Raw genomic sequence first — 26,153 nt, 5'->3', positions numbered from 1 at the left:
TCCTGTCGCGACCCAGCGTCGCGTTCTCTGCGGAGGATTCGGGTTCTGCCGGGATTCACTAAGGTAGTTCCTACGACGTCCACCAGGTGTCGCTGCTGCGCTGAAGTTCATCGGAATGCACGGAAGTTCACCGTCCTATCGTGGGTGAAGGTAAGCGCGTGTCAAGCGACACTTTTTATTTTTTAAATGCTGCGTTTTTTCCGAATCCGTCGGGTCTTCGTACGGCCACGCCCCCCGATTTCTGTCGTGTGCATGCCGGCGCCGATGCGCCACAATCCAATCGCGTGCGCCAAAATCCCGTGGCAATACAGGGAAAATCGGCGCAAATCAGAAATTTTTGGATAACCCATCGGAAAAATCAGCCACCTGTCACCGGACCTGGCCGACTACTTTAAAGATAAAATTGACTATTTAATTTCCCAATCCATTAACTGCCATAAACCCTACTAAATCAATGGCAACAGGGCAGAGTTTAACACTAGGGGGTAATTATATCTCCTGATATTGGAGCGTTCTAGATAAATATCACAATTTTGTTAAAATAAATCATGAACACGATGCAGGTCTGGAAAAACCTGCGGATGACTGCAAGTATAACTTTCAAAGATATAACTGAAGATAAATTGTGTCATTTCATTAACCCAAGGTTAAAAATAGACCAACTGAAAAAAATCAATAAAAAAAATATTATCTGGCTGCCCAAGTCAATTCAATGGGGGTCATTTACTAAGGGCCCGAATCGCCTTTTTTCCGACGTGTTTCGCGAATATTACCAGTTTTCCCTGAATTTCCCCGGGTTTTTGGCGCACGCGATCGGATTGTGGCCCATCGGAAAACCCGAAGGTTTCGGTAAAATCGTTGTATTTTTTTAAAAAAATGTCGCTTGACACACGCTTACATGCACCCGGCCTAGCTTGGTGAACTCCGGCGGACTTCAGGTAAGTAAATCTGCCCCAATGTGTTCCTAGAAGCCAGATTGGACCTGGGCCGGTGTCAGGGTAAGAGTTATAACATCTGTGGGCTAGGGAAGAAATATCCTACTTTACTTTCGGAATTACGGAACATTTTTCAATGTAGAAGACTTTATTACAATTCACCTTTATGGGGGAAGTTTGTTTTAATGAGGAATAAAGGTGGCTGTATGTAATGATTCCATAGGGGGCCAGGGGCATTATATAAAATAACCATGAGGGGCTGTTTGGTATGATAAACTAGGGAATATTTTAGGGAACAGGAGACTGTTTTAGTTTCTGAATTTTCACTGCCACCATGTGAGTTCACTGCAAAGGGGCCCACTGAGGCTCTGTCACAGAGGGGCCCACTGAGGCTCTGTCACAGAGGGGCCCACTGAGGCTCTGTCACGGAGGGGCCCACTGAGGCTCTGTCACGGAGGGGCCCACTGAGGCTCTGTCACCCAGGGGCACACTGAGGCTCTGTCACCCAGGGGCACACTGAGGCTCTGTCACCCAGGGACCCACTGAGGCTCTGTCACCCAGGGGTACACTGAGGCTCTGTCACCCAAGGGCCCACTGAGGTTCTGTCACCCAGGGACCCACTGAGGCTCTGTCAGCCAGGGGCACACTGAGGCTCTGTTACCCAGGGACCCACTGAGGCTCTGTCACCCAGGGGCCCACTGAGGCTCTGTCACCCAGGGGCACACTGAGGCTCTGTCACTCAGGGGCACGCTGAGGCTCTGTCACCCAGGGACCCACTGAGGCTCTGTCACCCAGGGGCAAACTGAGGCTCTGTCACCCAGGGACCCACTGAGGCTCTGTCACCCAGGGGCCCACTGAGGCTCTGTCACCCAGGGGCACACTGAGGCTCTGTCACCCAGGGGCACACTGAGGCTCTGTCACCCAGGGACCCACTGAGGCTCTGTCACCCAGGGGCAAACTGAGGCTCTGTCACCCAAGGGCCCACTGAGGTTCTGTCACCCAGGGACCCACTGAGGCTCTGTCACCCAACAAACCATTTAATTTTCTGAAAGCAGTCACTTGCCCAATTTTTAAAATTGCATTTTATAGACATAGGCACCTTCATGCAATTTTGATTGAAAGTGTACAATTTAATAAAAAAATGCATAAAAATTGATTTTGATGGCAAAAATTGTGCCCGAAACAGAAAAATATACAGCTACACATGTACTAAATGTAAAAGATGGACATGACATGTAGTCATATGTTGTCATGAATAAATCATCATAATATCACTAAAACTACAAAAAACAAAATCTGCTTTCCAGCTAGAAATTTTAGGACAGTTACAACCTGTAAAATACAGCACTAAAATCGATGAAAAAGTAAAAAAACTAAAACATATATATTTTTTAAAGCATACAACCAGGCGATTGCATTTGTCTTGTTTAACAGTTGATAGCCTGTATGTACCACCATCATGCAACTTTGTGACAAATTATTACCTAAAAATGCATTGAAAATGCAACGAAAACATAGATTTTTGCATAAAGCGGAGGTTTATGCACAAATAGGGATTTAAAAATAATAACACAAAGTGAGCAGATTTGTATATAACACAACACACAAAATCAACAAGAATTTACACTCCCAAAAATGCTATAACATAAAACATGCAATATTTGGTTGCAATCCACAACTGTATATAATGCACACTGTAAAAATCAGATTTTTTTCAGAAATATCACAGCCTACCATGTATACAACAATAACTTTTCTATTCATACACACTAGCGCCTTCATGTAACTTTGCAGCAAACAGTAATAAACTGAAAAAATTACATGAAAATTCTAAATTTTCACTAAAATATGTACAAATCCAGAAACTTCTATAAAGAAAATATACTTTCCTAAAAACATGTACAGGCAGTCCCCGGGTTACATACAAGATAGGGTCCGGAGGTTTGTTCTTAAGCTGAATTTGTATGTAAGTTGGAACTGTATATTTTATAATTGAAGATCTAGACAATTTTTTTTCTTTTGCCCCAGTGACAATTGGAGTTTCAAAATTTTTGGTGTAATTGGACCGAGGATTGTCAATAAAGCTTCATTACAGACACCTTACAGCTGATCATTCCAGCTTGGGACTATAGTAAAGCATTCAGAGACTTTACCAGAGGTCACAGTGGGCAGAGGGATCCGTCTGTAACTATGGGATGTCTGTAAGTCGGGTGTCCTTAAGTAGGGGACCGCCTGTATATATTCAGCAAAATATGCAAAGTGAACGTTAAATCCACAGGGGGGCGCCAAACTATTCTTGTTGAAAATTGCACTGAGCGTCACACAGATATACAAGAGAGGGTTAACCATGGAAAAGATCCAAATATTACGTTCTATGAAGTATGACTGTATATGACCATAACTTATAGGCTAAAATAACAAAAACGTTCACGTTAAAACATATGCGAAGAAGATACCAATTTGAAAAAACTTTATTTATAACACATATTAATAAATAACATTGTCCTTTAGATAACAAAAAAACAGACAGCAAAATAGTGAAAAGCAAGATTAAAAATGTAAATGTATTCAAAAAAATGAATATTAGACGATTCCCTAAATAAAGCAGAAGGGTAGAACATGGTCCAAATATAGGGACAACTAGAAGACACTATTAGGCTCCCGATACAGCTCAAAAAATACACCAATCATAGGATAACCCCGTGTGCAATGCCGGATTTGGGCACCGAATGAACTTAACACGAGGGGGTCACATAACATACACATTTATTGTGGGATATACATTTTTTAATATTGTTTCTCACTATTTTGCAGTTTTTTAACTGGAGGACTATGTAATTTATTACTGGGTGTATAAATAAAGTTTTTTCAAATTGGTATATTTTTGGGATTTTTTTTATCCTGGAAGTTTTTGTCATTTTGCTTCTTTGCTTTGCTGGCAGTAATGTCTCTGATACCAGCCGGATACCATAATGTATACACTGTAAGAGGTATAAAGGGGGCGGGGACAATGAAATGTGATTGTTTATTGTATCGAGAATAAAATAAAGTTTATAGTTAACTTTAATTAATTATAGTTTATATGTAACTATAATAAATTCTCTGCAAAGTCTCAGCTGATCAAGTCTTAGTACTTTGCCTTTATATCTTAATTATAAAGTTTTGGGTTATTTTTAATCCAGTAGATTTGGAGCCAGATCATCTGCTGGTAACGTCTTATAGCGAGAGGCAGGGATGGCAGATACTATGATAAGGGTAATGTATGGCCGGATGGATATGTACATTCTGTATACATCCAGCTATTGTATCCATTCTATATGCATAGTCCTTTCCCTAAATTCTAAGCTGTGCAAGTGCGACCACTACGACCCTATGACCACTATGACCACGACAACACCTACAGATGACATCTATGACCCTCTCCGAGCCCGAGCACTTCCCAATATATCACTCATCATCTCCGCGTGTCTACACTCCAGCATCTTTCCCTTCTGAAGAAAACTCACTGCTTATTATCCTCCGACTCCAGAATCCTCCTGTGCTGCATCCAGAATATAGAAATTCATCTCTCAAATCCTGACCATCAGTGATAAGACAATCATTAGGGATGGATCATATATAACACACAGCACATACATCCGCACCTTTCAGATGAGGCTCCGGGGCTGAAGTCTGGAGGTGACTTTTCCTTCCTCTTCCTCCTCCAGAGTCTCCGGGAATCAGAGAGAATTCAGCGTCTTGTATATTCTCCTTATACAGAGGGAGGTGTATACAGGCAATTACTGACCCCCCATTACTAATACATTATAACACATATCCATCGCGGACACATTATAACCATCACTTACACCATCTCTGATACATTATATCCATCACCCCCCACCCCCCAATACTGATACATTATATCCATCACCCCCCACCCCCCAATACTGATACATTATATCCGTTACTAAAAGTCACAACAGTTGAACAGATTGAACATTTACATAATAGAAAAGGCAGAAATTCTTGGAAACTAAAAGATATAAGAGAAGAAGGAATGAGAAACAATAGAATTTTCCATTGTGGATCTGACACCACAGGAAATTGTAATCTTTATAGGACGTGTAGCCTGAGTCTTCCTGGTGATGGACGTGTCCTACTAAGAAGGTTCTAAACATCAATGTTCCTCAGCACTTGTCTTATTATAACTCTTTGCCCCTCAGAGCACTCACTATTCTGCTGCTGGTGCAGTCACTGTGTACATACATGACATTACTTATCCTGTACTGATCCTGGGTTACATCCTGTATTATACTGCAGAGCTGCACTCACTATTCTGCTGCTGGTGCAGTCACTGTGTACATACATGACATTACTTATCCTGTACTGATCCTGGGTTACATCCTGTATTATACTGCAGAGCTGCACTCACTATTCTGCTGCTGGTGCAGTCACTGTGTACATACATGACATTACTTATCCTGTACTGATCCTGAGTTACATCCTGTATTATACCCCAGAGCTGCACTCACTATTCTGCTGCTGCAGTCACTGTGTACATACATGACATTACTTATCCTGTACTGATCCTGAGTTACATCCTGTATTATACTCCAGAGCTGCACTCACTATTCTGCTGCTGGTGCAGTCACTGTGTACATACATGACATTACTTATCCTGTACTGATCCTGAGTTACATCCTGTATTATACTCCAGAGCTGCACTCACTATTCTGCTGCTGGTGCAGTCACTGTGTACATACATGACATTACTTATCCTGTACTGATCCTGAGTTACATCCTGTATTATACACCAGAGCTGCACTCACTATTCTGCTGCTGGTGCAGTCACTGTGTACATACATGACATTACTTATCCTGTACTGATCCTGAGTTACATCCTGTATTATACTCCAGAGCTGCACTCACTATTCTGCTGCTGGTGCAGTCACTGTGTACATACATGACATTACTTATCCTGTACTGATCCTGAGTTACATCCTGTATTATACTCCAGAGCTGCACTCACAATTCTGCTGCTGGTGCAGTCACTGTGTACATACATGACATTACTTATCCTGTACTGATCCTGAGTTACATCCTGTATTATACCCCAGAGCTGCACTCACTATTCTGCTGCTGGTGAAGTCACTGTGTACATACATGACATTACTTATCCTGTACAGATCCTGAGTTACATCCTGTATTATACCCCAGAGCTGCACTCACTATTCTGCTGCTGGTGCAGTCACTGTGTACATACATGACATTACTTATCCTGTACTGATCCTGAGTTACATCCTGTATTATACTCCAGAGCTGCACTCACTATTCTGCTGCTGGTGCAGTCACTGTGTACATGACATTACTTATCCTGTACTGATCCTGAGTTACATCCTGTATTATACCCCAGAGCTGCACTCACTATTCTGCTGCTGGTGCAGTCACTGTGTACATACATGATATTACTTATCCTGTACTGATCCTGAGTTACATCCTGTATTATACTCCAGAGCTGCACTCACTATTCTGCTGCTGGTGCAGTCACTGTGTACATACATGACATTACTTATCCTGTACTGATCCTGAGTTACATCCTGTATTTTACTCCAGAGCTGCACTCACTATTCTGCTGCTGGTGCAGTCACTGTGTACATACATGACATTACTTACCCTGTACTGAGCCTGAGTTACATCCTGTATTATACCCCAGAGCTGCACTCACTACTCTGCTGCTGGTGCAGTCACTGTGTACATACATGACATTACTTATCCTGTACTGATCCTGAGTTACATCCTGTATTATACCCCAAAGCTGCACTCACTATTCTGCTGCTGGTGCAGTCACTATGTACATACATGACATTACTTATCCTGTACTGATCCTGAGTTACATCCTGTATTATACCCCAGAGCTGCACTCACTATTCTGCTGCTGGTGCACTCACTGTGTACATACATGACATTACTTATCCTGTACTGATCCTGAGTTACATCCTGTATTATACCCCAAAGCTGCACTCACTATTCTGCTGCTGGTGCAGTCACTGTGTACATACATGACATTACTTATCCTGTACTGATCCTGAGTTACATCCTGTATTATACCCCAGAGCTGCACTCACTATTCTGCTGCTGGTGCAGTCACTGTGTACATACATGATATTACTTATCCTGTACTGATCCTGAGTTACATCCTGTATTATACTCCAGAGCTGCACTCACTATTCTGCTGCTGGTGCAGTCACTGTGTACATACATGACATTACTTATCCTGTACTGATCCTGAGTTACATCCTGTATTTTACTCAAGAGCTGCACTCACTATTCTGCTGCTGGTGCAGTCACTGTGTACATACATGACATTACTTACCCTGTACTGAGCCTGAGTTACATCCTGTATTATACCCCAGAGCTGCACTCACTACTCTGCTGCTGGTGCAGTCACTGTGTACATACATGACATTACTTATCCTGTACTGATCCTGAGTTACATCCTGTATTATACCCCAAAGCTGCACTCACTATTCTGCTGCTGGTGCAGTCACTGTGTACATACATGACATTACTTATCCTGTACTGATCCTGAGTTACATCCTGTATTACACCCCAGAGCTGCACTCACTATTCTGCTGCTGGTGCAGTCACTGTACATACATGACATTACTTATCCTGTACTGATCCTGAGTTACATCCTGTATTATACTGCAGAGCTGCACTCACTATTCTGCTGCTGGTGCAGTCACTGTGTACATACATGACATTACTTATCCTGTACTGATCCTGAGTTACATCCTGTATTATACCCCAGAGCTGCACTCACTATTCTGCTGCTGGTGCAGTCACTGTGTACATACATGACATTACTTATCCTGTACTGATCCTGAGTTACATCCTGTATTATACCCCAAAGCTGCACTCACTATTCTGCTGCTGGTGCAGTCACTGTGTACATACATGACATTACTTATCCTGTACTGATCCTGAGTTACATCCTGTATTATACTCCAGAGCTGCACTCACTATTCTGCTGCTGGTGCAGTCACTGTGTACATACATGACATTACTTATCCTGTACTGATCCTGAGTTACATCCTGTATTATACCCCAGAGCTGCACTCACTATTCTGCTGCTGGTGCAGTCACTGTGTACATACATGACATTACTTATCCTGTACTGATCCTGAGTTACATCCTGTATTATACCCCAAAGCTGCACTCACTATTCTGCTGCTGGTGCAGTCACTGTGTACATACATGACATTACTTATCCTGTACTGATCCTGAGTTACATCCTGTATTATACCCCAGAGCTGCACTCACTATTCTGCTGCTGGTGCAGTCACTGTGTACATACATGACATTACTTATCCTGTACTGATCCTGAGTTACATCCCGTATTATACTCCAGAGCTGCACTCACTATTCTGCTGCTGGTGCAGTCACTGTGTACATACATGACATTACTTATCCTGTACTGATCCTGAGTTACATCCTGTATTTTACTCCAGAGCTGCACTCACTATTCTGCTGCTGGTGCAGTCACTGTGTACATACATGACATTACTTATCCTGTACTGATCCTGAGTTACATCCTGTATTATACCCCAGAGCTGCACTCACTATTCTGCTGCTGGTGCAGTCACTGTGTACATACATGACATTACTTATCCAGTACTGATCCTGAGTTACATCCTGTATTATACCCCAGAGCTGCACTCACTATTCTGCTGCTGGTGCAGTCACTGTGTACATACATGACATTACTTATCCTGTACTGATCCTGAGTTACATCCTGTATTATACTCCAGAGCTGCACTCACAATTCTGCTGCTGGTGCAGTCACTGTGTACATACATGATATTACTTATCCTGTACTGATCCTGAGTTACATCCTGTATTATACTCCAGAGCTGCACTCACTATTCTGCTGCTGGTGCAGTCACTGTGTACATACATGACATTACTTATCCTGTACTGATCCTGAGTTACATCCTGTATTTTACTCCAGAGCTGCACTCACTATTCTGCTGCTGGTGCAGTCACTGTGTACATACATGACATTACTTATCCTGTACTGATCCTGAGTTACATCCTGTATTATACCCCAGAGCTGCACTCACTATTCTGCTGCTGGTGAAGTCACTGTGTACATACATGACATTACTTATCCTGTACAGATCCTGAGTTACATCCTGTATTATACCCCAGAGCTGCACTCACTATTCTGCTGCTGGTGCACTCACTGTGTACATACATGACATTACTTATCCTGTACTGATCCTGAGTTACATCCTGTATTATACTCCAGAGCTGCACTCACTATTCTGCTGCTGGTGCAGTCACTGTGTACATGACATTACTTATCCTGTACTGATCCTGAGTTACATCCTGTATTACACCCCAGAGCTGCACTCACTATTCTGCTGCTGGTGCAGTCACTGTGTACATACATGATATTACTTATCCTGTACTGATCCTGAGTTACATCCTGTATTATACTCCAGAGCTGCACTCACTATTCTGCTGCTGGTGCAGTCACTGTGTACATACATGACATTACTTATCCTGTACTGATCCTGAGTTACATCCTGTATTTTACTCCAGAGCTGCACTCACTATTCTGCTGCTGGTGCAGTCACTGTGTACATACATGACATTACTTACCCTGTACTGAGCCTGAGTTACATCCTGTATTATACCCCAGAGCTGCACTCACTACTCTGCTGCTGGTGCAGTCACTGTGTACATACATGACATTACTTATCCTGTACTGATCCTGAGTTACATCCTGTATTATACCCCAAAGCTGCACTCACTATTCTGCTGCTGGTGCAGTCACTGTGTACATACATGACATTACTTATCCTGTACTGATCCTGAGTTACATCCTGTATTATACCCCAAAGCTGGACAGTGTAGCTCTTGTAGCTCTTATTCCTTCATCTTGCCTTATATTTTACGCTTTCCAGGGATTTCTTGCTGTTATATACATTATTAATCTGAGGGAAAATTAGGACTTTTAGTGTTTCTCAGTAAATCTGTGTCCACATCCTGAGCGGGAAGCGTCCAATCAGAGATGGATATAAAGTATCAGTGATGGATATAATGTATCAGAGATGGATATAATGTATTAGTAATGAGGGGGGGCAGTAGTTGCCTGTATACACCTCCCTCTGTATAAGGAGAATATACAAGACGCTGAATTCTCTCTGATTCCCGGAGACTCTGGAGGAGGAAGAGGAAGGAAAATTCACCTCCAGACTTCAGCCCCGGAGCCTCATCTGAAAGGTGCGGATGTATGTGCTGTGTGTTATATATGATCCATCCCTACACAATGATTGTCTTATAGTAGTTGCTGTGTAGGTTTTATCGTTCAAACAGAAATTTATAGATTATGGATACAATGCTGGGGATAGAGGAAGATGTATAGTGATATAGTCTTATACTGTACATTGGACTAAAGTCTAAAGGGTTTATTGTTTCTTGATTAATTATAAACCATTCATTGTAATATTATTGTCACTTGTAATTAGATACTTTGTGGCACATTTACTTTGGGGAAACCAGACGAAAGTGTGCGATTCGGACCCTTTGTAAATGAGTCCCAATGTGTCTGCTCTTTTTCTAAGTCCTTCCATAGTGTCTGCCATTATCACATGTTGTGGCTGCCTGTCCTGTCTATAGATGTCAGGGATCCTCTTCCCTCTCCGTATAATGTAATATAATAATAATAATAATAATAATAATTCTTTATTTATATAGCGCACACAGATTACGCAGCGCTGCACAGGCATGTCAAACTGGTCCCTGTCCCCATGGGGCTCACAATCTAAACAACCTACCAGTATGTTTTGGAGTGTGGGAGGAAACCGGAGTACCCGGAGGAAACCCACGCAAACACGGAGAGAACATACAAACTCTTTGCAGATGTTGACCTGGGTGGGATTCGAACCCAGGACTCCAGTGCTGCAAGGCTCAGCCACCGTGCCGCCCTAATGTGTGTATATATATATATATATATATATATATATATATATATATATATATATATATATAATGTATATATGTCTATACATAATGTATAATGTATGACCCCTGGTTCTCTGTATGGTCTGTGCCGGTTCTCCAAGACGTAGTATCCATGTCTTATCCTTGACTCTTCAGAGCCCTGTAACCACAAGGACCGATGTCTCCCCGTCACACGAGTCAACGAGAAGCCGTAATTGCAGCCGATGCCTCCATTCACTTTCCCAATCCAACTACTTCTGTATTCCTGTAATCACAGCGGGTGACAACCAGGGACGTTACTAAGAATTTCGTGTCCCAATTCCCGCCTTCCGGAGCACATTAGTTTCTCATCTTAGTTTTGCAATATGATATTGTGTTAGAAGCATAACTCGAAGACTATCACACGTGAATAGAAACAGTAGCAAAACCAATCTTACTACATGCATCACTAGAACTGAGATAAATACATAGATGTGGTACCAGAACCAAGCATAGAGACTGACAGTCTGATACTGAAACTGATATATCACTATCTGATGCATGTAGCTCCTGCTCATAAGAGAAGATAACAGAGAGTAACGGCTCAGAGGAGATGCTGCAGAATTGTGAGCTAATGTCTTTTGTTGGAAGATTTCTCATTCAATTTCTTCTTCAACCTGGCCTCCATGTCAGCTTCTTCCAGGCATAACTCATCGCTGCAAAGATAAATTTAGCAACATCAAAACACAAAGATAATAATGTGCTGTAGAGTTGCAGTAGTCACACAGCCCCCACAGTAGCCAATAAAGTAATGGTGCCGCCACAGTAGCCAATAAAGTAATGGTGCCCCCACAGTAGCCAATAAAGTAATGGTGCCCCCACAGTAGCCAATAAAGTAATAGTGCCCCCACAGTAGCCAATAAAGTAATGGTGTCCCCACAGTAGCCAATAAAGTAATGGTGCCCCCAAAGTAGCCATTAAAGTAATGGTGCCCCCACAGTAGCCAATAAAGTAATGGTGCCCCCACAGTAGCCAATAAAGTAATGGTGCCCCCACAGTAGCCAATAAAGTAATGGTGCCCCCACAGTAGCCAATAAAGTAATGGTGCCCCCACAGTAGCCAATAAAGTAATGGTGCCCCCACAGTAGCAAATAAAGTAATGGTGCCCCCACAGTAGCCAATAAAGTAATGGTGCCCCCACAGTAGCCAATAAAGTAATGGTGCCCCCACAGTAGCCAATAAAGTAATGGTGCCCCCACAGTAGCCAATAAAGTAATGGTGCCCCCACAGTAGCCAATAAAGTAATGGTGTCCCCACAGTAGCCAATAAAGTAATGGTGTCCCCACAGTAGCCAATAAAGTAATGGTGCCCCCACAGTAGCCAATAAAGTAATGGTGTCCCCACAGTAGCCAATAAAGTAATGGTGTCCCCACAGTAGCCAATAAAGTAATGGTGCCCCCACAGTAGCCAATAAAGTAATGGTGCCCCCACAGTAGCCAATAAAGTAATGGTGCCCCCACAGTAGCCAATAAAGTAATGGTGCCCCCACAGTAGCCAATAAAGTAATGGTGCCCCCACAGTAGCCAATAAAGTAATGGTGCCCCCACAGTAGCAAATAAAGTAATGGTGCCCCCACAGTAGCCAATAAAGTAATGGTGCCCCCACAGTAGCCAATAAAGTAATGGTGCCCCCACAGTAGCCAATAAAGTAATGGTGCCCCCACAGTAGCCAATAAAGTAATGGTGCCCCCACAGTAGCAAATAAAGTAATGGTGCCCCCACAGTAGCCAATAAAGTAATGGTGTCCCCACAGTAGCCAATAAAGTAATGGTGCCCCCACAGTAGCCAATAAAGTAATGGTGCCCCCACAGTAGCCAATAAAGTAATGGTGTCCCCACAGTAGCCAATAAAGTAATGGTGTCCCCACAGTAGCCAATAAAGTAATGGTGCCCCCACAGTAGCCAATAAAGTAATGGTGCCCCCACAGTAGCCAATAAAGTAATGGTGCCCCCACAGTAGCCAATAAAGTAATGGTGTCCCCACAGTAGCCAATAAAGTAATGGTGCCCCCACAGTAGCCAATAAAGTAATGGTGCCCCCACAGTAGCAAATAAAGTAATGGTGCCCCCACAGTAGCCAATAAAGTAATGGTGCCCCCACAGTAGCCAATAAAGTAATGGTGCCCCCACAGTAGCCAATAAAGTAATGGTGCCCCCACAGTAGCAAATAAAGTAATGGTGCCCCCACAGTAGCCAATAAAGTAATGGTGTCCCCACAGTAGCCAATAAAGTAATGGTGCCCCCACGGTAGCCAATAAAGTAATGGTGCCCCCACAGTAGCCAATAAAGTAATGGTGCCCCCACAGTAGCAAATAAAGTAATGGTGCCCCCACAGTAGCCAATAAAGTAATGGTGCCCCCACAGTAGCCAATAAAGTAATAGTGCCCCCACATAAAATCGGCGCAAATAGGAAATATCCGGGTAACATGTCGGGAAAACGCGAATCGGGCCCTTAGTAAATGACCCCCAGTGTGTCACAGTATTCCCCCTGAAGGTGGCGCTGGTGAAATTGCTTCAGCTACCCTGATTGAATTATAGAGGATGCAGTGCAGGAGACTTTGTATGTGGGGACCCCTAAGATGCTGTGTTAAATATCGACTGATAGGTAAAAGGTCCATCAGCAGTTTTATGAAAGATAAAACATAATAACAATTGTACATAAAAATATACAAAAAGTCAGAATAAAATAAACTATGCACATTCAAGGCCATTAATAATCTGAGAATTGGAAATTTGAGGTGATTAAAAAAACAGAGAGCAGACATATTGGGGCTCATTTACTTACCCAGGCGCTGGAGTTCACCGGTAGTGCATTGTCTGACGATTGTGCGCCCGATATCCTGCATGTGTCACTTCCCTGCTCAGGTCCCTGGAGTTCACCTTCTTCTTCCTGGTGCATGTAAGTGCATTGTCCGTGTATAATGTGCTGTGCAGGGAGTCACTAAGATCCTGCCCCCGATATCCTGCATGTGTCGCTCCCCGCTCAGGTCCCCGGAGTTCACCTTCTTCCTGATGCATGTAAGTGCATTGTCCGTGTATAATGTGCTGTGCGGGGAGTCACTAAGATCCTGCCCCCGATATCCTGCATGTGTCGCTTCCCTGCTCAGGTCCCCGGAGTTCACCTTCTTCCTCCTGGTGCATGTAAGTGCATTGTCCGTGTATAGTGCGCTGTGCGGGGAGTCACTAAGATCCTGCGCCGAATATCCTGCATGTGTCGCTTCCCCGCTCAGGTCCCAGGAGTTCACCTTCTTCCTGGTGCATGTAAGTGCATTGTCCGTGTATAATGCGCTGTGCGGAGAGTCACTAAGATCCTGCGTCCGATATCCTGCATGTGTCGCTTCCCCGCTCAGGTCCCCGGAGTTCACCTTCTTCTTCCTGGTGCATGTAAGTGCATTGTCCGTGTATAATGCGCTGTGCGGGGAGTCACTAAGATCCTGCGCCCGATATCCTGCATGTGTCGCTTCCCCGCTCAGGTCCCAGGAGTTCACCTTCTTCTTCCTGGTGCATGTAAGTGCATTGTCCGTGTATAATGCGCTGTGCGGGGAGTCACTAAGATCCTGCACCCGATATCCTGCATGTGTCACTTCCCCGCTCAGGTCCCCGGAGTTCACCTTCTTCCTGGTGCATGTAAGTGCATTGGATGCGACGCACTTTGAAAGTTAAATCCCGCGCTCAGTCCAAATCAGTCGGATCTCCCCCGGCACGGCCCCCAATTTGTGTAACATGAAAGCAACGCCGCCCTGCCATAAAACGATTGCATGCGCTTAAATCCCAGCGCAGACATTTGAAAAATACCTGTGCAAGCTGTGCAATCCCTGAAAAAGGTAAACAGTCCGACCCTTAGTAAACGAGGCCCATTGTATGATGGCGATAGCAGAGGAGCTTGTGTATCCATCAGAGAGAATGTGCACAGTATTACACTCACTCATCATTTATCTTCTGTGTTTAGCCCCCAGACTCAGCACAAGAAGTTCTCTCCTCATCTCCTCCGAGGTCCGGATCTTTCCATCTGATGGCCGCCTTGTCTTGGACTCTGCTGTCCCTGGCTGTTCTGTGCAGTAATGGACAGTCTGGGGATCAGTCTACAGAAGCGGAACTTGAGATTCTTGGGGTTTTCCCAGTTTATAGTTGTGATTATGACTATGAATGGGATTCTTACAGATCTTACTTTTATAAACAATTGCAGCTGATGGAGGCCATGAATTTCGCTATTGAAGAAATTAATCGAAACTCCACTATTCTTCCAGGGATAAAACTGATCCCATCCATCGCGTTCTTCTGCATTCATGATACAATGCAAACACAATTGGAAGATCTGATGAAGTCACATCCTGTGGCGGCCGTGGTCGGGACCGTAGGAGAGGTTATACCTGATCAGGTAAGTTGTCTGATAAAACAAGGTGATGTTCTTCTAATCAAATGATCTGTTCCTCACATTGAGGCTTCACTTTAGACAATCTCTTCAGGTTAAATGCAACATTACACACCGTTTGATAGAGTATAGAGGTGCCAGATTTACTTACCCGGTCCTGTCGCGATCCCCGTGGTGCGTTCTCGGACGAGGATGAAGTCCAGCACGATTCTTCAAGATCGTGCGTCCATTTTCCTGCATCTGTCGCTTCCCCGCTCAGGTCCCCAGGAGTTCACCTTCTTTTCCCCAGTGTATGTGAGTGCATTGTCTTGCGACACAATTTGAATTGTAAATCCCGCGCTTAGTCCGAATCAGTTGGGTTGTCCGTTGGCCACGCCCCCTGATTTCTGTCGGATGCAAGTTGGGGTGTTTGCACCAAAAACCCCACTTAAATGCGGCGCAAATTGGAAATAGTCGGGAAACCCCATGAAAATGCGCCGTGCAGACCCTTAGTAAATGAGCCCCATAATCTGTACCCCATCTCATGGTTGAGGACTCTGATTTGGCTCATGGCTCACACAGATCCTGGGGTTTTGTGGGTTACTAGAATTTCTGCTCTTCTAGTCATGACATTGATTTGTATCGTTTCTTTTTAGATTGTTGCTCATGTTGAAAGATCTAAAGTTCCAGTGATCACTTACGCCACCAGAGCTCTGGAATCACGGAAGCGTCCTTACCTCCTTAGCATGGCGCCCCCAGTCCAAAGTCAGTTTAAAGCGGTTGTAGATCTTCTTGTCTATTATAACTGGACCTATGTCTCCCTGGTGACAACGTCTGATGAGACATTTACTTCAGGTTTGGAGGAGTTCAAGAAAGAAGCTGAACGTCATGGGATCTGTTTCGCTACCACTGTGATCATGTGTTATAACAATGACTATGACCATGTCATCGGGAGCCTGAGCAGCCACCCCAAGGCTCGGGTGGTGGTTCTGTTTGCTGATCTGAGTAATCTGAGAAATCTCCTGAGTGCCGCAGATCTGCACCGAACATTCTTCACGTGGGTGGTGGGCGCTCCATTGAGATTCACAGAAAAGATAGTGGAGAAGTATAAGAGGGCTTCACGACATGTCATCACTCTGGAAATCCAGTCCCATCCACTTCCGAGGTTTAATGAGTATTTTCAGGCACGGATACAAGCAAAAGTCCACAAGTACAGAGATCCACAGTTCAGAGCCTTCTTTTCGAGATATTCATTCCGTTCACTTCCTGATGAAGACAGAATTGTAAAACCGGAGTCCAAAGAACAATTTCAATCTTCATATCAGATCCAGTCTGTAGTGAACGCAGTGTACGCCATCGCTCACGCCCTGCAGAACATGTCCTCCTCCACCTGCCCCAATATGAGCGCGGACTGTGTGAGGGAGCACAATGACACCTTCATGACGTTTCTAAGAAAGACGAGATTTACCGGTGAGAATGGGACGTCCAGAGGTTATTACACTGGGGGGGTGTCGGGTCTGGGATGTATCAGTGTAGGGACCAGATATCAGTCTGGAGTCCAGAACAGGAGTCAGTACTGGTGCTGTGTCTGGACAGGAGAGGATTTCCTACATCTTTATATTGAAGCAAATCATCAGCTATGTCTTGTCTGGTATAGGGGAAAGTTGCAAAATATAAAGGCACAACCTCAATATTGTTTTTTAAAAGAATACAAATAGCTCTTGTGATGTAGAGCAACTTTGCTTATCACTTTCATTATCTCATGTCCAGCCTCCTCTTTGCTATCCTCCTCAGTTTAGCTTTTCCCTGCAGTATCTGTCTCTCCTGGTTGTGCTGCTTATGTCTTTGAGACCATAGATCGTTTACACAAAAACTTAATGGATTCTAAGTGCTGGAGGGGAGCGGCTGCTGATCCCTACTCATTCTAGAGAGAGGGGGAGGTCATGTGATGCTGCTCTGTGTAGCTAGCAGGGAAGCCTTGTATCGATGCAGGTGTGTGGGTGTAAAAGTCTCCTGCGAAGAATATTGAAGTAGAATAGCTCCCTGTTATCTATGTGCCCCTCAATCCCAGAAAGTCATTTTGCAGAACTGTCTCTCTCTTCATCTCAAGCTGTGTCATAGACTCCTCTGCAGCCTCCTCTCCAGACCTTCTGCTCTCTAGACAAAATCTACACAGCAGGGAAGCTGTAAACCGTTAGTGCTATCACAACACAGACTATACACACTACATTGTTTCACTGCTGGTTTCTGCAGCTTATTCTATGTTCCATTCTCCTCCATGTGATGAAAGATGCCAGGCTAGGGCACTGTATAGATCATGTATTTATACACTTAACAGAGCTCAATATTTACTTGTAGGAATTTTACTGTATTTGCTGCTACATTTCTTTATTAAAGAGAATATAAAGCATCATTGGATGCTGCTGAAGCAGCTTATAACTAACTCTGCTTCAGGGCAAAGACAGGAAGAGGGTAGACTCCGCCCATTTCATTGGTTCTGAGGAAGATTTCTGACAAGTAGCATAGGACAGAAAAATGTTAGAAGGGTGAGCAGAACAATATGGACATTGATCTGTATGTTTTGAAAAGGTGAATCACAATGACAATCTGATTGGTGGTTAGAGCAATGTCAGCTCACCAAACACCACAAAATGGGGCACAGAAATGTGTCCAGAGTCCAGGACAGCAGGAGGATGCAGGGATATCCAGCACTCTGAAGTCTTTGAGTAAAATCCAATCCTTCATTGTAGATGCATCAATGGGTTTCAACTTGTAAGTCTTTGTCAAGGTCTAACTTACATTTTTTTAACATTTATAAAAGGTGTGAAGGAAGTCAGGGGGAAGGACTAAGTCCCATCTGTACTTCATCACAAATCATCAAATAGAAAAGAATAGACGCATTGGGGCTCACTTACTAAGGGTCGGCAGAGCGCATTTTCGTTGGGTTTCCTTGGCGATTTCTGTTTTGCACCGCATTTAACAGGGGATTTTGGCGCACGCGATCGTGAGCTTTGTGAATCACATCGGACTTCATCTTCGTCGGACCGTCCGAATCGGGGATCGCGACAGGACCAGGTAAGTAAATTTGCCCCAATATGTAGAAATGTTACCCTATACATTGACTGACTAGAAAACAACTATATACAGACAAGGGCATAACTACCCTGTTTCCCTCGAAAATAAGACACTGGGGCACATTTACTAAGGGTCCAAATCGCGTTTTTCCGCCAGGTTTTCCGAATTTTACAGTTTTGCACCATATTGCCCCAGGTTTTTGGCGCACGCGATCGGATTGTATCGCATCGGCGCTGGCTTGCAAGTGACGAAAAATGGGGGGCGTGGCCATCGGAAAACCCGACGGATTCGGAAAAAAAAAAAAGAAAAAAGTGTCGCTTGACACAGACTTACATGCACCAGGAATAGGATGGTGAACTCCGGCGGACCTCGGCGCAGCAGCGACACCGGGTGGACATCGGGCGCACTACCTTAGTGAATCCAGTGGACCCAAATCCTCATCAGAGAACGCGCCGCTGGATCCCGGCAGGACCGGGTAAATGAGTAAATGAGACCCATTGTCTAATATTAATTTTTGCTCCAGGCACTGGAGAGGCACTAGGTCTTATTTTCAGGGGACGTCTTATTTGTCCATGAAGAAGAATTTACATTTATTGGTGAACAAAAAAATCATCTTCTAAAACATCCTTATATCTCTCCAAACTCTGAATTATTGGAATATTTGGCCCTAATCTCTCATATTTAGCAATAGCGCTTTCCTTAAATGACCACTTCATGTCCAGTAGTTGCTTTTAGCTTATTTGTCCTGCAACAGGCACTGATTTTATTCTGCAACTCCTCACCCATGTCACAACCTATTGCAGCATCTACAAAAAATCTACTAATACTAATGTATGGTATGGGGGGGACTGCTGCAATGACTGCCACTAGGTCTTATTTTCAGGGGATGTCCTATTTTAGGGGAAACAGGGTAGGAGGGGCTGGGGCCCATAGCAGATTTCTGCATGGGGCTCCCCTTCTCCTTAAAACAATGTATACATATTTGGACACACACATTTATATACTCATACACACACATAAAGTTCTACACTCATACGCACACATTTATGTATCTATATATACATTCATACACTCATACATACAGAATATGCAAACTCATACAGTATATACACACAGCATGTACACATCCATAGATTTATACAAACATACAATAAATATATAAATTATATACCGTATATACTCGAGTATAAGCCATCCCAAGTATAATTTGAGGCACTAAATTAGTATGTAGCCAGCCTGCCCCCCCCCTGTAGTTTAAAGCCTGCCAGCCCCCTGTACTATATAGCCAGCCTGCCCCCCTGTAGTATATAGCCAGCTAGTCCTCTGTAGTATATAGCCAGTCTGTCCCCCTGTAGTATACAGCCAGCCTGCCCCCTGTAGTATATAGCCAGCCTGCCCCCCTGTAGTATATAGCCAGCTAGTCCCCTGTAGTATATAGCCAGTCTGTCCCCCTGTAGTATACAGCCAGCCTGCCCCCTGTAGTATATAGCCAGCCTGCCCCCCTGTAGTTTAAAGCCTGCCAGCCCCCTGTACTATATAGCCAGCCTGCCCCCCTGTAGTATATAGCCAGCTAGTCCCCTGTAGTATATAGCCAGCCAGCCCCCCCTGTAGTATATAGCCAGCCTGTCCCCCTGGAGTATATAACTTGTCAGTCCCCAGTATGGCCAGCACAGGACCCGTCGATGACCTGGTACCGGGGAACATGAAGTAAGAAGAGGAGCTGCCGGGGCTTCAGAATAGTGAGTACTCAGTTGTTGATTTTTGATATACCCGAGTATAAGCCGAGTGGGGAATTTTCGACTTATACGGTACACACATAGGGGGATATTTATCATACGCTGGCGCTCGTGCGCCAGCGTATGATAGCCCCGCCGCTGCAAATTCGCAGCCTGATACATGAAGAGGCTTCTGCCTCTTCATGTATCGGGCTGCCAGTTGCGCAGCGTATATCCTACGCCAGGCCCTGCCTGGCGTAGAAAAAAACGCAACCGGCGACTTTTCACGTATGAAAAGTCGCCGGCAGCAGCGAGTGCGCAGGCGCGGGGACAGTAACGCCCCGCGCCGGCCCACTCCCGTCTGGCCGCGCCCCCCGCTCGGCCGGCCGCGCCCCCCCTTCACGCCCCTTCACGCCCCACTGGCGTGAAGGTGACGGATTGGGGAAAATAATCGCAAAAGCTAGCAATAAGCTAGCATTTGCGATTATTTCAGGGCCTCTGCGCCAGTGGCGGTGCGCAGAGGTCCTGATAAATATGCCCCATAGTGTGTGGTGTATACACATTGGGGCAGATTTACTTACCCGGCCCATTCGCGATCCAGCGGCGCGTTCTCTGCGGTGGATACGGGTCCGGCCGGGATTCACTAAGGCAGTTCCTCCGACGTCCACCAGATGTCGCTGCTGCGCTGAATTTCCCCGAGGCCCGCTGGAATGCCCTGTAATTCACCAGCCTATTCCTGGTGAAGGTAAGTGCAATTTTTGCGACACATTTTTTTTTTTAAATGCGGCGGTTTTTCCGAATCCGTCGGGTTTTCGTTCGGCCACGCCCCACGATTTCCGTCGCATGCATGCCAGCGCCGATGCGCCAAAATCCGATCGTGTGCACTAAGATCCCAGGCCAATACAGGGAAAATCGGCGCAAATCGGAAATATTCAGGTAACACGTCGGGAAAACGCGAATCGGGCCCTTAGTAAATTACCCCCATTATATACACACATAGGGGGATATTCACAATATGGCATATGATTACTCATGCTCTGGCCTCTTAATGTATCCATTAGGGGCTTGTGCAGCTATTATTTCCACGCCAGGCCCTACCTACACCACTGGTGGGGTGCAGAAGCCCTGATAAATACCCCCCTACACCATTGCTGCAGGGTGGTCTTTGATGAACGCTTGTTTTTATCTCTTAGCGCATGAAATGATCAAATTGTTTGACGTTGTGTAAAATGCCGGGGGGATAATCTCTTTATCACCGTATATATCCTCCAAATGGCCAAAACCCTCATCTACTCTACAATTACCGAGTGCGCGGAATGTTGTTAATAGGGATGGGAGGATGTAGCCATTAATAAAGCATTACCGGCACTTTCCTTACAATCGGGAATGACCTCCTCCTGCTTTCTATATAGTGGATGGAAACCTCTGGTTTAGCTGTTTGTAGACATGTGTTGGTCAATTCCGATAAATGGATATTTTGTACATTTCAGTCTATAATGTCATCATGTGTAGGGCAGTATTCATACTAATTACGTCTATTCTTTTCTGTTTTTTTTCTTTTCTATTCTTTTCAATTGTTTTATTCATTACTATAGTAACACAGTGGTCGTGTGACTTAGTCCTTCCTTGACACCAGTAGTCAGTGTCGGACTGGGTTTCCTTAGGCCCACCAGAGAAAATCAATTTGGGGGGCCCATTCCTCATTATCCCCCAGCCTCCAAAATGTGATGTTTTCTGATGGACCTCTGGGGTTCAGTATTGGGTTGACCCAGGGCCCAATGGAGGATCCTCTGGTACTATGATGGGCCTGTCCGACACTGCCAGTAGTAGAGGGGTAACAAATAATAAGTTAGGCCTTTACAAAAATCTACAAGTCGAAACGCGTTGGTCAGAAGCTCATGGGGTGTTTTATATCTACAAATAAGGATTGAATTCCTCCTTCATGTCCATAGCTCTGTCCTCTACCAGCTTCAGCCCATACACTGTCTCTATGACAAAGAAGGTCCCAACAGAGACAAGGGAATGTTGTCCAGAGGACACAGATGAGACAGAGGACACGTGAGGGGATGTAAAAGATTCTGATATGTTCTTTCAATTGAAATATTGTGTTTCCTCCTCAGCTCCATTCACTCCTCCAGATGTTCAGTACACAGTGAATTTTGATGAAGAAGGTTATGGACCTGCCCGATACAGAATCTTCACCATCCAGGAGATCATGGGACGTTACCAGTACCAGCAGATTGGATCCTGGGCAGAGGAGCTGAAACCCAACCCCAGTCACAGCATGTGGGAAAGTAACACGGTGCCTGAATCCAGCTGTAGTAAACCTTGTGGCAAACATGAAGTCAAGATGACTGTGCCCGGGTATCCTTGCTGTTGGGTTTGCGTCAAGTGTCAACCAAATGAGGTTTTATTAAATGAGACCACATGCAAAGAGTGTGACCCCGGATACCAGCCCAACACAGACCATAGCGGCTGCATATCTTACATCCAGTGGGGGGATGGACTGGCTATCGGATCGCTCTGCTTCTCCAGCCTGGGAATACTTTCCACCATCTTTGTGGGCGGAGTCCTGTTATGGAATAACAACACCCCAATAGTGAAGGCCTCGGGGCGAGAGTTCTGTTACATCCTGCTGAGTGGAGTCCTGCTCCTCTATATCATGACTTTTACCTTCATTGCTCGTCCTTCTGTTGTCATCTGTGGTCTCCGACGCCTGGGACTTGCCACATCATTCGCTATTTGTTACTCTGCCTTATTGACCAAGACCAATCGTATCACCCGCATCTTCAACAGCGCCCAGAAGGGGATTGCACCGCCGCGTTACATCAGCCTGGCGTCCCAGCTGTCTATCTGCCTGGCCCTCATCACCTGCCAGATCCTGGGGCTGGTGATATGGCTGATTGTAGACCCGGCTGAGGTCATTGAGTCTGTATCTCCAGATAAACATATAACACTGCAATGTAATTCAGGAGACATGAGGATACTGCTCTCCCTGGTGTACAATGTCCTCCTCATTCTCCTCTGCACAGTCTACGCCTTCAAGACCCGAAAGTATCCGGAAAACTTCAATGAAGCCAAATGCATTGGATTCACCATGTACACCACCTGCATCATCTGGTTGTCCTCCCTGCCCGTCTACTATGTCACCTCTGATCATCCCAAGGTAAGGCGATCCAACCGGCCACTATACCAGTCCTAGAACATGTAACCACTCTATATCATACTAAGATGTACCACTAGGATCATCAATAATTTTGGCTAATTTTAAAAAAAAATTGCAATACGGCGCCGATGCACCACAATCCGATCACGTGCGCCAAAAACCCGGGGCAATTCAGGGACAAATGGCGCAAAATGGTAATATTCGGGAAACCCGGTGATTCGGCCCCTTAGTAAATGAGCCCTATTGTATCTCCGTCAGGTTCAGGTCACCGCTCTCTGCGCCTCCATCAGTCTCTGCGGTCTCGTCATACTTGGAGGTCTCCACACTGTAGGGGGCTGTAGTGTAGACCCTCTATGATGACATTGTATCTCTTGTATCTCCTGCAGGTTCAGGTCACCACTTTCTGCGCCTCCATCAGTCTCTGCGGTCTTGTCATCCTCTGTGGTCTCCATACTGTAGGGGGCTGTAGTGAAGACCCTCTATGATGACATTGTGTGTCTTGTATTTCCGTCAGGTTCAGGTCAGCGCTCTCTGCGCCTCCATCAGTCTCTGCGGTCTCGTCATCCTCTGTGGTCTCCACACTGTAGGTGGCTGTAGTGTAGACCCTCTATGATGACATTGTGTCACTTGTGTCTCCTGGAGGTTCAGGTCACCGCTCTCTGCGCCTCCATCAGTCTCTGCGCTCTCGTCATACTCTGTGGTCTCCATACTGTAGGGGGTTGTAGTGCAGACCCTCTATGATGACATTGTGTCACTTGTATCTCCTGCAGGTTCAGGTCACCGCTCTCTGCGCCTCCATCAGTCTCTGCGGTCTTGTTATACTCTGTGGTCTCCATACTGTAGGTGGCTGTAGTGTAGACCCTCTATGATGACATTGAGTCACTTGTATCTCCTGCAGGTTCAGGTCACCGCTCTCTGCGCCTCCATCAGTCTCTGCGCTCTCGTCATACTCTGTGGTCTCCATACTGTAGGGGGCTGTAGTGTAGACCCTCTATGATGACATTGTGTCTCTTGTATTTCCGGCAGGTTCAGGTCACCGCTCTCTGCGCCTCCATCAGTCTCTGTGCTCTTGTTATACTTGGAGGTGTTTTTGTGCCCAAACTTTACATCATCTTCTGTCACCCGGAGAAGAATGTAAAGAGTCGTCAGTAGGTTTAACCATCCTACAGAGACGTCACATGGTGAGTGTCCTATGGATGGGGCTTCCACACAAGGCATCAGATCCTCATTTGATCCTTATACTTGGGAATCAACTTATTGTCCTGGAGCCTGACTGACTATGTTGCTAAATATAATATATATTGGGGGTTTCTAGTAACGCTGTGACCTCCGTAGACCGGGCTGCTAATCACAATGTTGTAATTGTCTTTCAGGAACGACTGGAGAACTTTTTCCATCTCATTAATGAAGGAAGATGAATCATATTGTGGAGACGAGTCATCTGCATGAAGGATCCTCCATATTATAACCTGCTTCATCCTATGAGCATGACCCCAATATCATCCCTGCATGTAATGAGACTGGTGTAGCAGTCTATCCCAGATTAAACCCGGGGGCCAAGTTATGTTATCACTTCACTGGTTATAGCTGAGTTAGCAGAATGTCATTGTGTGTAATATGCATCTCATCATCTCTGATCTGTCTCATCTATTTTTCTATCTTTCAGATACTAGTAGAATGTTCAAAAGCTAAATAAAAGTGTAGATAACCCTGTACCCTGATAATCTAAGCACATTGTCAGCATACAGCATCTCACAGCACAGAGGGATCAAGAGTCTCTGCTCACACTCTGGAATCTTAAACCGACCATCACTGAGTGATAGGATCTAAAAAAAACAATAAAACTGAATAACATTGTAAGGTAAGGGGTTAAAAATCTTTATTGAGTGAGCATCACTAGGGGGGTTGAAATTTTAGAACTTTTTTAATGGGAAAACCCCTTTAATGATGGTTTGTTCAACAATAAATATTAATATTTGTTCATGGAAAAATAAGAAATCTCCTGAAAATAACAGAAAACCTGTAACAGCGCCGAAAGTCGCTGCACCGGGAGGCTCCTCCCCCTGATAGACCATTGGGAAATCCCGGGACTTTAAAGGATTTATCTGAAAATGTTATTGTTCAGCAGCAAAATAAAATTTCTGTGCAACGTTTTGGCAATCTCTCGCCTTTGTCACTATAACAAAACATGCAAATAATTAATTACAATCATGAAGTGAACATCAATAACTTGTCACATGGTGGGAAATAATGAAAGATACTTTATGGCACATTGCGTCACCGTAGTAACAACGATGAGAAGCGCAAGATAATAGATAAGAAAACGCTGATAATGGTGAATTGTAATCAAACATACAAGAGGTGAGGCTGACCTAACGCCGCTACACAAGGAGGAGATCGTGGATGTCACTGTAATGGGATTCAGCTCTCTGTACTATGTGCAGGGGGTGTACTATGTGCATAGCTCCCAGCCGTCCCGATTTTGCCGGGAAAGTCCCGTTTTTCTTACCTCTGCCCCGCGTCATGGGCAGCTATGAGATTGTCATGGATTTTCCCTCCTGGTCACACTGTGTTCCGGCGCTGTGTCCACATAGTAAATACTTTGAAAGCCTGAACTGATAGTAAAGAATGGCTTCTACAGAGATCGGGCAGGGAATCCTTTTTCAGAGAAGTATCGGGCTTAGTGGAGAGCAGGGACCACGTCATCAGGTTCAGATCTCTATCCATATATGGTCACTGCATCTCCTAGGGTTCCCCAGAGCAGACATCGGGCAGGGAATCCTTTTCAGAGAAGTGTCGGGCTTAGCGGAGAGAGCAGAGACCACGTCATCAGCTTCAGATCAGCATCTGTCCATATATGGTCACTGCATCTCCTAGGCTTC

At 44.9% G+C, this 26,153-nt stretch overlaps 1 protein-coding gene across 1 annotated transcript; it reads left to right on the top strand.

The window, feature by feature from the left end:
• Positions 1-10,128: 10,128 nt before the first annotated feature.
• On the top strand, positions 10,129-25,167 carry LOC140103828 (metabotropic glutamate receptor 2-like). Its single transcript, XM_072127080.1, has 6 exons — positions 10,129-10,208; positions 14,914-15,342; positions 15,972-16,785; positions 22,226-23,271; positions 24,298-24,452; positions 24,645-25,167. The coding sequence occupies exons 2-5, from the start codon at positions 14,977-14,979 to the stop codon at positions 24,421-24,423; spliced, it is 2,352 nt and encodes a 783-aa protein (XP_071983181.1). The 5' UTR covers positions 10,129-10,208; positions 14,914-14,976; the 3' UTR covers positions 24,424-24,452; positions 24,645-25,167.
• Positions 25,168-26,153: the final 986 nt, after the last annotated feature.

This window comes from Engystomops pustulosus, chromosome 10 (assembly GCF_040894005.1).
Source record: "Engystomops pustulosus chromosome 10, aEngPut4.maternal, whole genome shotgun sequence".
NCBI classification, from domain to species: Eukaryota; Metazoa; Chordata; class Amphibia; order Anura; family Leptodactylidae; genus Engystomops; species Engystomops pustulosus.
The sequence above is the reverse complement of the archived record's forward strand: the minus strand, read 5'-3'. Positions and strand labels throughout refer to the sequence as shown.